Raw genomic sequence first — 16,427 nt, 5'->3', positions numbered from 1 at the left:
ATAAGTGCAACAGAAAATAATTAAAGTGTTAAACATAAACAACAGTAATTAAATAAAGACTTTAAATGTGAACAATAACTGAATTAAAGCTTAACTCATCAAAACAGTAAAAAAAGCTACAAACCATAAAACTGGGCTAAAACTCATTAACAGGCCCAAAAAACCAAAATTGGCCCCAAAAACACCCCCACACGCGGCCCAAAATGCGCGCACCAATGGCTCGGCCCAGAACATTAGTGGCCTGGCCCATTAGTGGAGCTGAAACCCTAGATCAGATCGATCTGGGCCGCTCGTTTCTATCCAACGGCTGAAAAGTTAATGCCATCAGCATAAAATACGAAAACCAGGTCCGAAAACCCTAGTTCTCCCTCACTTCCTTTTCTTCTTCTTCAGTTTGAGCCGCCGCACTGCTCCCAGCAGGAGCGCCGCTTCTACCGGGCCACACCGCTGCCAGGCTGCTGGTTGCCTTGCACCGCACGCGCGCTCGCATGCGCGCAGGCCAGCCACGCGCCCGAGGGCACTGGCCCGCGGCCGCCGCCTGACATGGCCACGTGCGCGTCCTGGGAGCTGCACCTGGCCAGCCACCGAGCGCCCCGCCTACTTGTAACACCCCTGTTGCCGCCGGCGATCGCCGTGGCGTGAGCAATGCGGCAAGAGACTCAGAGATGGTGGCGGCGGCGTACAGATAACCCCGTCGCCGGATTCGATTTCACGATTCAGAATTCAGGGGTTTCACAAAACTCTCTCGTTACACGCCGCGGGCTATTAATCCCAGGCCGGACACTGCCACGCAGGTCCCACGCAACACCACTCCCGCGTTACAAAGTATGTTTTCATATAGCAAATACGCCTACATCGATACAGCCGCGACATCTCCCCCCGCTCGTTCACTTGCTTGTCCCCAAGCAAGAGCATCCGGAAAGCTTTGCTTGATCACGTAGTATTCTTCCCATGTTGCTGAAGAAGGTGGCAGAGTCTTCCATTTGATCAGCACTTGTGGAACGACGGTTCCTCCTTTCTGGACCAAACGCCTGTCCAAAATCTGTTCTAGAATCACCTCAGCTGCATGTAACTGAATGGAAACCGGTAAGTCTGAATAAACAGGTGTATGATCAGGTACGAAAGTTTTGAGTTGAGACGCATGAAAGACCGGGTGGATAAGAGTGGTAGGCGGCAAATCCAACCGATAAGCACAAGCACCAATCCGCTCTAGGATAGTGTAAGGACCAAAGTACTTCATGGCCAGTTTAGGAAAGGGCCGGTTTACCAGAGATGATTGAGCATAGGGTTGAAGCTTGAGCAGGACTGAATCACCCACTTGAAAAACCACATCATGACGGTTCTTATCTGCATAAAGTTTCATGCGAGTTTGAGCCTTCAGAAGATGGTCCTTAAGCAACTGCATGTGCAGGTCACGGCTAGACATGAATTCAGACACTTGTGGAGTGGCGTCTGGTGGAACTGGGCAAGGAATTCCCAAATTAGGTTCATACCCATACAGAGCTTTAAATGGTGAACACCCTAATGCTGAGTGAAAGTTCGTATTGTACCAAAACTCAGCCTGAGCCAACCAAGACCTCCACTGCTTGGGATCGTCACTGACAGCACAACGGAGATACATTTCTAGGCATTGATTCACACGTTCGGTCTGCCCATCCGTTTGTGGATGATATGCTGTACTGAAACGTAGTTGGACCCCACTAATTTGAAAAGTTCAGTCCACACCTGACTGGTGAAGACTTTATCTCGGTCAGACACCATGGTTTGTGGCATACCATGCAATTTAATCACTCCATCATACAGCACTTTAGCCACTGTAATAGCCGAATAAGGGTGTTTAAGAGCAAAGAAATGAGCATACTTCGTGAACCTGTCGACCACCACTAAAATGACCTCATGACCATCAGATTTGGGGATGCCCTCGATGAAATCCAAAGAAATGTCCTGCCAAACTCCCTGAGGAATTGGTAATGGTTGTAATAATCCTGGAGAATGAGTGTTGAGATGTTGGGCCTGTTGACAAACCAGACATTGTTTGACAAATTCCTCTACATCTTTTTTTAACCCCTTCCAGCTAAAAAGTTTCTTAACTCTGTGGTAAGTAGCCAACTGGCCAGAGTGACCTCCCACTGCACTGGAATGCAGAGCAGCAATCAGTTTTGTTTGAAGTGCTGAGTTAGAGCCAATCCAAATCTTATCCTTGAATCGAATAAGTCCAGTCTGCAGAGAATAGCCCTGAGCATCAGGACTTGAAATAGCCAAACGAGATAGCAATGCTTTGGCCTGAGCATCAATAGCATAGGAGTTGAGAACTTCCTGAACCCAGACAGGTTGCACTGAGGAGATTGACTGAATAGCCATTAAGTGGCCCAACCTTGAAAGAGCATCAGCAGCCAGATTTTCTTTACCCCTTTTGTATACTACTTTAAACTGCAGACCCATGAGTCTGGTCATGGCCTTTCTCTGCATGTCAGAATGCAAATTCTGCTCATTGAGGAAGGACAAACTTTTGTGGTCAGTGATGATGAAAAATTCTTGTCTCTGAAGATACTGTCGCCACTTTTCCACAGCCATAATCAAAGCTAAGAATTCTTTCTCATAAATGGAAAGGTGGGAATGTGTAGGACCTAAAGCTTTGCTAAGGAAAGCAACTGGTTGACCTTTTTGCATCAAAACAGCACCAATTCCAATGTTTGAAGCATCAGTTTCTACTTCAAAAGGTTCATGAAAATTGGGCAAAGCCAAGACTGGGGTAGTAGCCATAGCAGTTTTCAAAAGATCAAAAGCCTGTTGAGCAGTAGCGGACCAGACAAATTTGTTTTTCTGTAATAGAGCAGTAAGGGGTTTAGCAATGATCCCATAGTTCTTTACAAATCTTCTATAATACCCCGTTAAGCCCAAGAAGCCTCTCAAATCTGTAACAGAAAGTGGTGTGGGCCATTCCAACATGGCACTGGTCTTACTAGGATCAGTAGAGACTCCAGCTCCTGAAATGATGTGTCCCAAATATTCCAACTGTGGTTCTGCAAAGGAGCACTTACTAGGTTTCATGTACAGTTTGTGCTCATGCAGCTTCTGAAACACTTGGTCCAAATGTGAAACATGGGCTTCTAGAGTTGGACTGTAGATTAAAATGTCATCCAGAAAGACCATGACAAACTTCCTCAGAAAAGGTTCTAGTACTTCATTCATGATGCATTGGAAAGTAGCTGGTGCATTAGTAAGGCCAAAAGGCATCACTCTAAATTGATAATGACCATGATGAGTTTTGAATGCCATTTTGTATTCATCAGTAGGATTCATCCTAACATGATGATAACCAGATGTCATGTCCAGCTTGGAGAAGTATTTGCTTCCAGCCAATTCCTCCAAAATCTCTTCAATGATGGGCATGGGAAATCTATTCTTGATAGTAAGTTCATTGAGCCTCCTATAATCCACACAAAAACGCCAACTCCCATCCTTCTTTTGGATGAGGAGCACAGGTGATGCAAAGGGACTGGTACTAGGAACCACCAACCCAGCAGAAAGCATTTCTTTAACTTGCCTTTCAATCTCATCTTTGTGATGTGGGGAATACCTGTAAGGCTTAGCATTAACCGGAACAGCTCCAGGAACTAGTGGAATTGTATGGTCATAAAATCTGGTTGGGGGTAATGCATGTGGAGCATCAAACACATCTTTGTACTTGTGAAGCAAATGTTGGACAGATTCTGGTGGGCACTCGGAACTGACAGAATCATCATGAGTGACCAACACCATAGCCCAAATATCATTAGCTTGATAACTTTTGACCAAAGATTTAGCAGACATAGGGGGAATAGTCTGCTGAGCAGGGCACATCCCTTGGAGCTTAACTGTTTTACCATGCTCCTGAAATTCCAGAGTTCTTGCTTCCCCGTCACAGATCATAGGAGAATGTGGTTTGAGCCAGTCATAACCAAGTATGGCATCATAAGTTGTCATGTCCAAAACTCTCAAGTCAGTATGCAAAGTATGACCACTAGACCACCAGCAGAAATTAGGAACCATATGGTCAGACAACAGAATTTCTCCATTGGGCAGCTTTACTTGTTTGGGAGGAGCAGGGACAGGAGTAATGCCTAATCTGTTCAAGAAAGCAGAGCTAACAAAACTATGGGAACTGCCACTATCAATGAGGGTGAGCATCACCTTGTTATGGACCAATGCCTTGATTTTCATGGCGTGACCAATATCAGTACCAGCAATGGCATTAAGAGATAACTGGCCAAAATCAGCAGCAATAGAATCTTCCAATTCCAGCTGAGAGAGGATCTCTTCTGTCAAAGGCATATCCAGATCATTGACCACCATAGCATTTGCTTGAGCTTTAGGACCCTGAGTGCAGACAGTAATATGAGCAGGATCGAATTTGTCCCCACAATAATAACACAGATTATTGGCCTTCCTGTAGTTGAGAGTTTGTTGTTCTTTCCACAGAGAAGATTGGTGACCAGTGGATTTCCCCTCAGATTTCTGTGTGGTAGACTGAAAACGAGGCTGAGTGGAGGACCTGGAGCCTTGCTGTTTACCTTTGTCCAACACAAACTGTTGCCGTTTTGCTAGCAAAACTGCCTGATCCACGGTTCGGGGAACATGTGCTTGAACTCCAGTACCAATATCCGTGCGTAAACCTTTGACAAACTGGGAAACAAAGAATGTATCATCAAAACCATCATTGTGCATAGAGACTTCAAACTGAAGGTTCTCAAAGGCCAGGGCATATTCTTCCACAGTAGAGGTTTGCTTGAGTTCCAACAATTCCTCCATGGCATCACGATAATCATGAACACCAAACTTCTGCTCAACTGCTGTCATAAACGAATCCCAATCCCCTAATCCATATTTCTTCTTATAGACCTGTAGCCACTTAGCTGCATTACCATCCATACTCAGAGAAGCCGCAATGGTCCAAAACGCTTCATCAATGTTACACAACGTGAAATAATCCACACACTTAGACTTCCAAATACGAGGGTTAGTACCTACAAATGTAGGACATGACATCATAGGGATGACATGGCGATATCCATCGGGGGACGCAGGAGGTCGCTGAGGGCGAGGACCGGAGGGACGAGTACGAAGAGAATTACCACCTGGAGGGGGCCTTTGTTGACGAAACGAAGGACCCGATCGATGCGTGTTGGTCGGGCTTGGAGGTTCCGCCTCAGCATCTGGAGAAGGATGATGATTCAGAGTGATACGAGCCACGGCCTCACCAGTAAGCTCAAGCTGCTTGGCCAGAAGCTGTTGGTCCCGGAGCATCTGCTCCATGACCTTGTTCCCAAAATCCATCTGTGCTTCCAACTTGTTTTGATTGGTACCCAGAGAATCCACCCGAGCGAACAGAAGGTCGAAATTCTCGTTCACCTGCTCCCAATGCTCATCCTCCTGATGATACCGCGCATCCCAGCGCATGTCTTCCTGATGGAAACGTTCCTCCATCCGATTCAGCAACATCTGAGTCTGCACTGAAGGCTTAGGGGGTGCCATGGCGACTACACCTCAAACACGGAGACACTGCTCGATTCGATGGAACCTCAGAGCAGGAGGCCGAACAGCGTCGATCCGAGCCGAAGGAATAGAGTAATCGCTTCCGGAACCCACGAGCCGCGGCAAATTGTTTGTCGCAGCGCCTGTAGACAGAATCCGCGCCAAGAGCCTGCAGAACCAAATCCCGATCTAAATCTAAGCGGCACGAATGGAGTGGTCGACGACGCAGGAAGCGCTAACCGTCGAGTGGCGGTGGACGCCGAGGTCGGAAGGATCCCCCGGCGGAGCGGACCGAGCTCGATGAGGAAACTGTCACGCAGGGCCGGACACTGTCACGCAGGGCCCACGCAACACCACTCCCGCGTTACAAAGTACATTTTCATATAGCAAATACGCCTACATTGATACAGCCACGACACTACTCATGGCGTGCATGCCGCGCGTCCGCCCTGGCTGGCCGAGCGTGCTCATGCTTGCGGCCTACGCCTGATGCATCGTGTGGCTGGGCCCGCGCGCCCCCCGTCCGTGCACTGCTGCCTCGTGTGGGAGCTACGCATGCCGCTCTCCAGCTCGGGCCGGCCGCCGCCTTGGGGCGCAGGCCCTGCAGGCCGCCGCCTCATGCAGCTCTGCACGCCGCGCGTCGGAGCGACGTGCGCCCAGCGGTGATGAGGTGGCCGTTGGTCTTGGCCGTGCGCCGTCAGGGTCGCCGGTGTGTGCGTGCACACTAATCGTGCGCACGGCTGTTGAGGGCTCCTCGCGATGCAACTAGCCGGGCCGATGTGCGCATCAGTCTCAGGTAAATGTTCTCAATCTTAGGGTTAGGGTTAGAGTTCATGAGGGATTTGGGGATTTCTTGATGCAATCTGAAATTGCTTTTCCCCTTCTTCTACATGCTTATTGACGCATCTAATTTCATGATTTTGACTTCAATTTTGCGGAATAAAATAAACAGGGGCTAATTTGAGGAAAAATCTTTAGCGGACACCCTAGCACCTTAATAGCATGATTACTCAACTTAATCATGAAGTAAATTTTAATTAGCCTCGGTCTAAACATAAATTAACATTAACATGCTGATTTGCATCTAATCCGAGACTTTTAACATAAGCAGATCAAGATTTAATTAAAGCTTGACCTAATACGAATTAAATTAGATCTAATTTCGTGATCAGAAATATAATTAACCATGATTTAGATCTAATTACATGCAAAAACATAACTGCATGCATGAAAACTTTTCTGCAGACAATATAACTTTGTTGCAGAAACCAATTTGCATCTTAAACCGACAGAGGCATAAGACACGCATGTATCAAACTGCAAGCATTAATTGCATATGGATATGCACAAAACAGATTCACTTGAGTTTAGTGGTACGTGAAACTAATCTGCACCATAAAGCGAATCTGATTTTTTTTTTGCCTAATTCCATCAGAAACATGCTTAAACGAAACAAATAAATTTACGGGGACATTAGACTTAATCAGTTCTGGATTAGGATCATGATAGATCTAAGAAGGCTCTTGATACCGATTGTTAGATTTAATTGTCCATAAATAGGATCTGAGCTTAGCCTAATCACGATCACTAATTACTTAATGCAGAATTAATTAGATTAATACTGACCAGAACTTTTGAATCCATGAACGCCTCTGAAGTCGTAGTAGTAGGGCTAATGTAGAAGTAGACTTTAATTTCACCAATTAGAGATATTTAGATCTTTTGTTGATGAAGATCTTGATGTCGATGATGAGCAGCAACTCCTCCTTTGTGCCTGCCACGAAGTAGATGAGGAAGTTGTGCTTCCAGCCCCTCCAGTGCCCTAATTGATTGGTGGTTTGCTAATCGCGAGATTAACTGATTAGGGTTACAGAGGATACTCCTCCGTCTCATAATTATAGACAGCACTGTGGGACCGGAGCGACTTATAGATGAAAATATTAGGTGTAACTGCCAATCACTGTACATGTCTTATTTGGTATGTAATATCTAATTTTGTGGAAATTATTTGTCATGCAGATTTAGATTGTTATCCTGAGATCATAAATTTCCAACAACAGCACGCTCTGCGTAGTTGGAGCCGAGAAGAGGCTGAAGGCAAGGGCTGCGGTCTACGGAGCTCCTCAGGGAGGTCAGCAAATGTACTCCTCCGATCCCTCAGGGAGGTCAGCAATGTGCTCCTCCTCGAGGCCAGGACGATGGAGTAAAGGAGCTACAGCGGCACGGAACGTTACCTTGCATGCGGGTGGGGTGGTAGGGGCTTGCTGCAGAGCCGAGCAGAGTATATTGGCTCTAGGATTAGGGAACATGAGCACCCAGTAGATGTGGATCAACTAGGAAAAAGATTTGTGTGTGGGGAGAGATAAGGGTAGGGAGAGAGAGGCGGAATTGCTGGTGTTGGTCCCAGAGCCATGTTAATGGCAGAAAGAAAAAAAGAGACGTGAGTGATTAGAAATGTTTAAAATCGCCGGCTAAGCATGATAGCGGAGTGGTTTCCCAGCAGCTAAGTACAGCTATAGCTGGCGCTAACCATGTAGCGGTTTTGCAATAAAAAGATGGCCAAAATCAGGAATAGAGGAGCAGTGAGAGCACTTGCACCCGCAGCTACCTTTTCGAGGAGAGCACGAGTGACTTTCAGAATGGGGAGTGATTGGATAGGGTTAGCTGCTGCCTTCTTTTGCTCATTTTGGGCCCCCGCGAGATGACATTTTGTAGCATGTAGATTTGGGGCCGCTAAGGCATTAGCGGTTGCTACGTTCAAGCCCATTTAGCGGCTATCGCGGGCTAAAATAGGCTAATAGCGTTTAGGAATCCATAGCGGCAAAATCAGAATATCCTAGCGTCCGTGCTACCCAGCAGCTATCTCCGGCTATAGCGACCGCTATAGCCGGAGATTTAAAACTCTGTACTACTTATGGGAGAGGATATGAATTTGCTGGTGCCGAGAGCGCCCTATTTTTCGTATCTGGTCGGACACCCTATAGGAAGCATTTCCGAGTAAATATTGCAAAACCACCTGTAGACTTGCTATCATCTATGCTGCCAGTGCAGTCAGCATCAGAAAACACACTCAACATGATAGAACTGAACTTCTATATGTGTAAGCCAAGCCCAACCGAATGCTTCACATATCTTATAATTCTTTTAACAGCAGTCCAATGCAAGGTAGTCGGCGTATGAAGAAATTGACACACCTTGTTTACTGCATAAGAAAGATCCGGGCCAGTAAGGGTTAAATACTGTCACTACTAGATTTTAGGCATATGGCATCGGGGCAAAAACTATGGGAATAGGCCTAATATAGTTGCAATAGGTACAAACTACAACTACAGAAGTTTGGTTGCAAGCCGTTGCAATAAGCTTTGAGGCAATATGTGCTTTGCAACGATATTTGTGTCATGTGCGATACTTCTAATTGCCATGCAAGGAAGCATCGCCTTACTTAGTTGTTACGACTTCCGATGTCGTGGCAGCATCACGTATTGCTACAAAGTAGGCCATTGCTATATATATATTGTTGCTACGGACAAACACTGTGGCAATAGATTTTTTAGCCACATCCAACGTTGTGGCAATAGGTGGTATTGCCACACATATATTAGGTTGTGGTTGATCGTATGGCAACCGAAACCATTTGGTTGCAATAGACTATATTGCCATGAAACATGTTTAGTGGCAACAATAAATATTACAATGTAAAATAGTTACAAGCCAAAAAAAAAAAGATGCCGCAACAACATATAGTTCGAGGTTACTAACTATTATTGCATCAATTAATAATGATTGCAAAAGCATGTTTCGGTACAACTACATTTGTGGTAATTGAAAGGATCTTGGTGATGCCTAGAGGGCGGGTGTGAATAGGCGAACCTGCAAAACTTGAAAAATTCTTCGCACAAATCAGTCATGACGGAACTTCCGACCCTGTGAAGGAATTTCCAACCCTACACTAAGGTTTGAACAAAATTCAAAACTAAATACGAAATAAAAAAAAAACTGTTTGAATCAAAAGTTTACCAGTGTGTAGAAGAGCAACCTGCAAGTAGTCTCGTGAACTAGAACAACTCAAAATGATAGATCGGGTCAAGATCAGTTCTAGGTCAACAAGAACAAGTATAAATGAAATAAAACAAGAGACAAGCTTTGTTCCCGATGTTCACACCCACAAAGGGTGCTACGTCTCCGTTGAGGTGCTCACTAAGAGCCGGGTTGCCCTTTAACACTTTTCCTCACTCAATCGATCACTTAGGAGAATTGAGTACTCACTAGCTCTTGTCAACAAAGGATGGGGTAATACAAACTTCCCCGGGCGCTCACACACGAGAGGACGCTCACGGGCGATGCCGAACCATCTATGAGCAAGCTCCAAGAGTAACAAATGCGAATCAAGAGAATGGAGATGCTTCTAGCACCTTGAAAAGAACTTGGCTGCTCACTCTTTGTCAAGAACTCAAGCTCACTCAAGAATTAAGCTCACACTCAAGCCCTTGCTTGGATTCACTCAAGGATTAGCATTTGGAGGGAGTGGAGAGAGGTTTTGGGAGCTTGAGGAAGTGTTTAGGTCGAGCAAAGTCAGCAGCACCAACTGAAGAGAGTAAAGGGGTATTTATAGGACCCCCTCAAAAAATAGCTGCTACTGTGCTGTCTATGTGCTCGTCGGAACTTCCGACCTAGGGTCAGAACTTCTGACTAGTTCTAATTCAGCTGGCCGAGAGGGATTTGTTGGAAACAACACATGACATCCGATAGAGGGGTCGGAACTTCCGACCCAGAGATTTTTAGCTGGCCGAGGGCCTATTGTCGGGAGAAGCCCGGCACTTCCGATGGGTGTCGGAACTTCCGACCCCTACTGATTTTTTTTGTTTTAAGTGCTCGTGAGTGTGTGGTGTCTTGTATCAAATGTTAGCTTCTTAATTAGACACTATAGCATCTCCAGATTATCGTTTCGCGTCCCTCTTAATAGTACGATGCTTCCTATACTCAAATTCAGAAATGGAAATTAATAAAAATCCTCAATGAAGCTCTTGCACCGATCCTTTAGCGAATTTAGTGTCGATACTTGCTCTTTTCAATTCCAATGATTTTAAATCTGCTCATAACTTAGTAGACACATTAGCTCCTTAATTGTGTGTATCATTATCATCAAAACCCACTTAGGGGGCCAAATGCACTTACAATCTCCCCCTTTTTGGTGAATGATGACAACACAATTAAGGCTCACAAGATATTTAAATAAAATCATTTATCCAATGCTATAGTTGTTCTTCCCCTAAATTTGTGCTTGAATTCAAATAATTTTCAAGAAACGGCCTCAAATGCCATTTGTACAAATTCAAGGAGCTCTCTTCTATTTCATTGTATATAGTGGGGTGCAAAGTGTCAAGATAAAATCCGTGATGCATATGACATGAGATATCAAATCAATGAAGTGGAAATAAGCAATACACCATCATATGAGCATCACAAGCACAAATACCATGAGTCTAGTCACACTAGCATAGCACAAATATAAAGTCTTACAAACCCAAAGTTTCACTTGATACACCATAGTCTCAAACATAACACGAATAAAGTCTTACAAGTCCACAAGCCACAAACTAGATAGATAGAGAGTTCACAAATGAGATACAAGACGGGCTAAAATGATAAATGATAATTATGAAGAGCTTCATGACCCCGGTGAGCTCACTCCCCCTTTGGCATCAAGCGCCAAAAAGGAGAAGCCCCGCCAAGGCCACTACTCGTCGTCGTCGTCGTCATCTCCATCTCCATTGTCGTCGTCAGTGGGGGTGTCGGCTGTAGGCACGTCCTCCTCATCCTTGTCGTTTGAGCCCTCACGTCCACCAAAATCCTCGTCATCAAATGGCGGTGGGCCACCATACATCGAAGAGGAACCACCCAACTCATCCCAAGGGTTGTAGAACACCGGCAGAGGTGGAAACTCCATGGGAGCTCTAACTAGTGAATGCTCAATGTCGCTCTTAGCCATGAGGGCCTTCTGCCTTGTCTCGATTTTGAGAAGCTGCTCATCCACATATTGCCTATGAGCACGAATCTCCTCGGCGTTGTGCTTCCCATTGTCGAAGCACGCAAACAGCCCCTGTGAGATGAAATTCAGAATACCCTTCTTCTTTGCTGGAGCACGGGGGGGGGGGGGGGACCACGAGAGCTAAAAGGACCGGCCTGAGATGGATCATGAGAAGGCCCGGGTCCCTGAGAGCTAGACTGACCCCTAGACCGTCGAGGAGGAGCATGAGATCCTATCTTCAGGAGCTTGTCCAAAGTGCCCTTGCTCAGCTTGTAGACTAATTGATTCTGATCCGCCAAGATGTTGATGCCTGTCACCTCTTTGATCATGAAGAAGGTATATGGAGCACAGTGACAGCCCCTCTTGGGCGAGATGGAAGTGTAGATGATCTCCTCCCACAATAAATCGAACACACTAAACCCTGAGTCTCCGGGAGTCATCTTGGCAAGCAAGTTCCTCGACACGTTAGAAATCTTGTCTGAATTCCCAGCCTTGGGAGAGAGGGTATACCTAAACAGCTGATTCATGAACTTGTAGTATGGTGTGAGACCAGAAGTCTACCCAAACACTACCTTGCCATATGCAATGTCATACATATAATGCATAGCCCCATCTGCAAGAACATTCTCATCATGGATCTTGGGCCTCTGTAAGTCTGCATCTGTGAATCCAAGAATGGTAGCAAATCTTTTGTAAGAGACAGAGAACCTCTGACCCTGAAGCATCCAGTGAAACTTCTTGCCTGGGCGATCAACATACAAAGTGGCATAGAACTGAGCCACCACCTCCTCATTCCAGTGACAGTTGAAGCTCATGATTTGCTGCAAATGCATGTTCTCACAGGCACTGATAGCCTCTGCAACCACTGACATGTCCAAGTCATCCAAAGAGTCCAGCTAATGGACTTCATCTCTGTGGTAGGGTGAGTCTTGGTCATAATCACAGACTCATACCAATCTAAGTGAAACCACATCCAAAATCTAAAACCCCCCTGCTGCTCCTTCTCAAAACCATGATAATTCTCAAACCTCAAGCTCTCAAATTGATTCTTCCCCTTCATGTAGTTCACTGTTCTATGGCCATTGTACTGAGCTCCAGTTCGATTGATTGGCGCTGGCATTCTGATGATCCGGTGCTCAAGACAATGTAGGTCATCATTGTCCATTTGAGCACCGGGGACTGTTGCCCTCTCCATGCACGGCCTATGAGCCTCTGGATTAGGCCTACCTCGGCCTTGAGCCCGCTTTGGCACCTTGGTTACCACAGCCTTCCTCTTGATACGAGCACGGGGTGGAGTAGCATCACGAGTCTCTTCGGAGTCAGAGGAAACTGGTGACTCGATCTCCAGAGAAGCAGCCCGGCCCTTGCCTTTCGTATCTTGAGCCATCTGAGTCAAGATATGTATATGTATATTAGGATGGATCAAGAGTTTGAACGAAAGAAGATTGACTAAACGAAGTTGGTCAAAAGTTTCAGGCGTCTGTTGGAACTTCTGACCTAGGGTCGGAACTTCCGACAGGGGCCGAAACATGAACCCTAGAAAAAGAATTTGAGTTAACGATCTCCAATCGAAATGAAACTTTAGAGAGTTGTTCTACTAGATGATAAGAACCTATTCCTAATAGGAATCCTTCTAACTCCATGTACATTGATAGATCGGGCTACGGGAAGATTTGAATGCATACCATTTCGATTTCCCGCGCAGATCGGAGGAGCGAAGGACGAGATCGGAGTCTCCGATGCTTTAGGAATCCAAGGAATCACCAAGCTTCAAATTTCCACGGTTGAATTTTCAGATCGCCGCAAATGATAGAAAAAAGAGTGGGGGCGGTGGTGAAGAGAAAGAGTTAGGGTTTGGGCCAACGGTCATGGGGTATATATAGATTTGAGTTTTGTTGGAAGTTCCGATCAAGGATCGGAAGTTACAATGAGTGCAAAACTAGTATCCCGAGGCCCCTCTATCGGAGAAAGGCCGGGACTTCCGATGGGGGTTGGAAGTTCCGACACCCGGTCGGAAGTTCCGACAGATGATTTTCAAGGCGGCCGAGAGGCCCCGATCGGAAGAACTGTGAGACTTCCGACACACGTCGGAAGTTTCGATACATAATCGGAAGTTCCGACACCTTTAGAAAAATGCTCAAAAAGATAGATTTGAGATGAGATTTGATTTGAGATTTTGAATGGAATTGCTTGCAGACATGTAAGACAACTTGATTCACACGTGACTAAGCACAAATAACAATACAGAACAATGATCATGTGAATCAAGCTTTGATCCAATGATCAAAACCCAAGGTTTTCAAGAAAACTCACCCAAATAAATTTGTTTTTCCCTATCTAGGCAACAATCAAGTATGTGGAACAAGTCAAGCCACGGTACGAGAATCCAAGATATTTAGTTCACTCCTCAAAGCACAAAACCTTTGCTCATCTAGAGGCTTGGTAAAGATATCGGCAAGTTGCCGTTCGGTGCTCACATGACGTAAAGCAATATCCCCTTTAGCCTCATGATCCTGTGAGAAATGATGTCTTATATCAATGTGCTTTGTTCTAGAGTGTTGCACCGGATTGTTCGCTAGTTTTATACCACTCTCATTATCAAACAAGAGTGGAATCTTGCTAAACTCACAACCGAAGTGACTCAAAGCGCGCTTCATCCACAAAAGTTGGACACAACAAGCACCCATTGCCACATATTCGGCTTTAGCGGTGGCTAAAGCGACTGAATTCTATTTCTTGGAACTCCAAGATACTAGGGAACAGCCAAGGAATTGACATGTCCCCGTCGTACTCTTTCTATCTACTTTGCAACCGGCATAATTCGAATCGGAATAGCCAAGTAGATCGAAAGTGGAGCCTTTAGGATACCACAAGCCAAGGTTAGGAGTGTGTACCAAATATCTCAAAATTCTCTTAACAGCCACTAGGTGACATTCCTTTGGATTGGCTTGAAATCTTGCACACATGCACACACTAAGCATAATATCGAGGCCTAGATGCACAAAGATAAAGAAGAGATCCAATCATGGAGCGATATACCTTTTGATCGACCGACTTTCCTTCTTCATTTAGATCAAGATGACCATATATAGCCATGGGTGTCTTGATTGGCTTTGCATCACTCATGTCAAACTTCTTGAGCATATCCTTGATGTACTTGTTTTGACATATGAAAGTGTCTTCCTTCATTTGCTTGATTTGAAACCCAAGGAAGAACTTCAATTCACCCATCATTGACATTTCAAATCTCTTGGTCATGATCCCACTAAACTCTTCACAAAACCTTTGGTCAGTTGAGCCAAATATAATGTCATCGACATATATTTGGCACACAAAGATATCATTATCAACTTTGTGAGTAAAGAGAGTAGAATCGGCTTTGCCCATTTTAAACCGTTCTTGAGAAGAAAATCCTTAAGGCATTCATACCATGCTCTAGAAGTTTTCTTAAGCCCATAGAGCGCCTTATGGAGCTTGTACATATGATTTGGACCCTTGGGATCTTCAAAACCTGGCGGTTGTTCAACATACACCAACTCGGATAGGGGGCCATTAAAAAATGTACTCTTCACGTCCATTTGATAAAGCTTGAAATCATGGTGAGTAGCATAGGCTAATAATATACGAATTGACTCAAGCCTAGCTACGGGTGCATAGGTTTCACCAAAATCCAAATCTTCAATCTAGGTGAAACCTTGTGCAACTAACTTTGCCTTGTTTCTTGTGATGACACCATGTTCATCTTGTTAGTTTGTAAAGACCCACTTGGTGCTGATCACATTTTGCTTGGGGCATTCCACCAATTCACATACTTTATTTCTTGTGAAGTTGTTCAATTCTTCTTGCATGGCCATTACCCAATCCGGATCATCAGGTGCTTCTTCTACCTCAAGAGGTTCCAAAGAGGATACAAAAGAGTAATGCTCACAAAATGTCGCTAAACGTGAATGAGTACCCCTCTTCGAATACTCCCAATATATTGTCAACGGGATGATCCCGTTGAATGCTTTGATGGACTCTTGGGTGTGGCACTTGTGATTGAGGTTGAATTGGTCCACTGTTATCATCATTATCAACTCTAGCTGCATCTTCTTGAGTTGCCTCCACTTGAGCTCCCCCTTGATCATTGCCTTGATCTTGATCGTCACCAAGAGCTTGACTTTAATCTTGAGGAACTTGAGAGCTTGATGGTTCAACTCTTGTTGATGACGATGGTTAATCCTTGTTGCTTTTCTCAATTGGGGCTTGAGTGCTTGATTCATGTGGTCGCACTTCACCCAAGCCCATCCTCATGATTGATACACTTGGTGGTTCCTCCATATCTACAAGGTTCTTATCAACTTGCTCTACTTGAGAGCCGTTGGATTCATCGAATTTCACGTCTATCGTGACTTCAACGCAACCGGTGGTTTTGTTGAAAACACGATAGGCATGTTCGTTAGTACTATAACCAAGTAGAAAACCTTCATCTACCTTTGGTGCAAACTTTGAGGTTTTGGTTTTCTTGTTATGTATGAAACACTTATAATCAAAAACTCGAAGGTAGTGCACCTTTGGTTTGTTACAGGTGATTATCTCGTATGGAGCCTTGCCCAAGTACTTGTGGATGTAGAGACGGTTGATTGCATGGCAAGCGGTGTTGATTGCTTCGGCCCAAAAGCTATCTGGGATCTTGTACTCATCAAGTATGGTTCTTGCGGCTTCAATCAAGGTTCTAGTCTTTCTCTCCACAATGACATTTTGTTGAGGAGTGTATGGAGCGGAGAATTCATACTTGATTCCTTCTTCATCAAGAAATTCTTCAACATTTGTATTTTGAAATTCCGAACCAATGTCACTTCTAACATTCTTGATCTTCAATTGATATTCGTTTTGGGATCTTCTG

General features: G+C 45.0%; 1 protein-coding gene across 1 annotated transcript; it reads right to left on the bottom strand.

Moving 5' to 3' along the window:
- Nucleotides 1-850: 850 nt before the first annotated feature.
- On the bottom strand, nt 851-5,514 carry LOC120684894. The gene is made up of 5 exons (XM_039966759.1): nt 5,115-5,514; nt 2,026-5,006; nt 1,776-1,956; nt 1,268-1,461; nt 851-1,072 (listed from the first exon to the last, which is right to left on the bottom strand). Exons 1-5 carry the CDS (start codon nt 5,512-5,514, stop codon nt 851-853), a joined length of 3,978 nt encoding a protein of 1,325 aa, XP_039822693.1.
- Between the last annotated feature and the right edge of the window lie 10,913 nt (nt 5,515-16,427).

The sequence above is a fragment of the Panicum virgatum genome, chromosome 8N (assembly GCF_016808335.1).
Source record: "Panicum virgatum strain AP13 chromosome 8N, P.virgatum_v5, whole genome shotgun sequence".
NCBI lineage: Eukaryota > Viridiplantae > Streptophyta > Magnoliopsida > Poales > Poaceae > Panicum > Panicum virgatum.
Note: the sequence above shows the minus strand (reverse complement) of the source record. Positions and strands in the feature narration are given on the sequence as shown.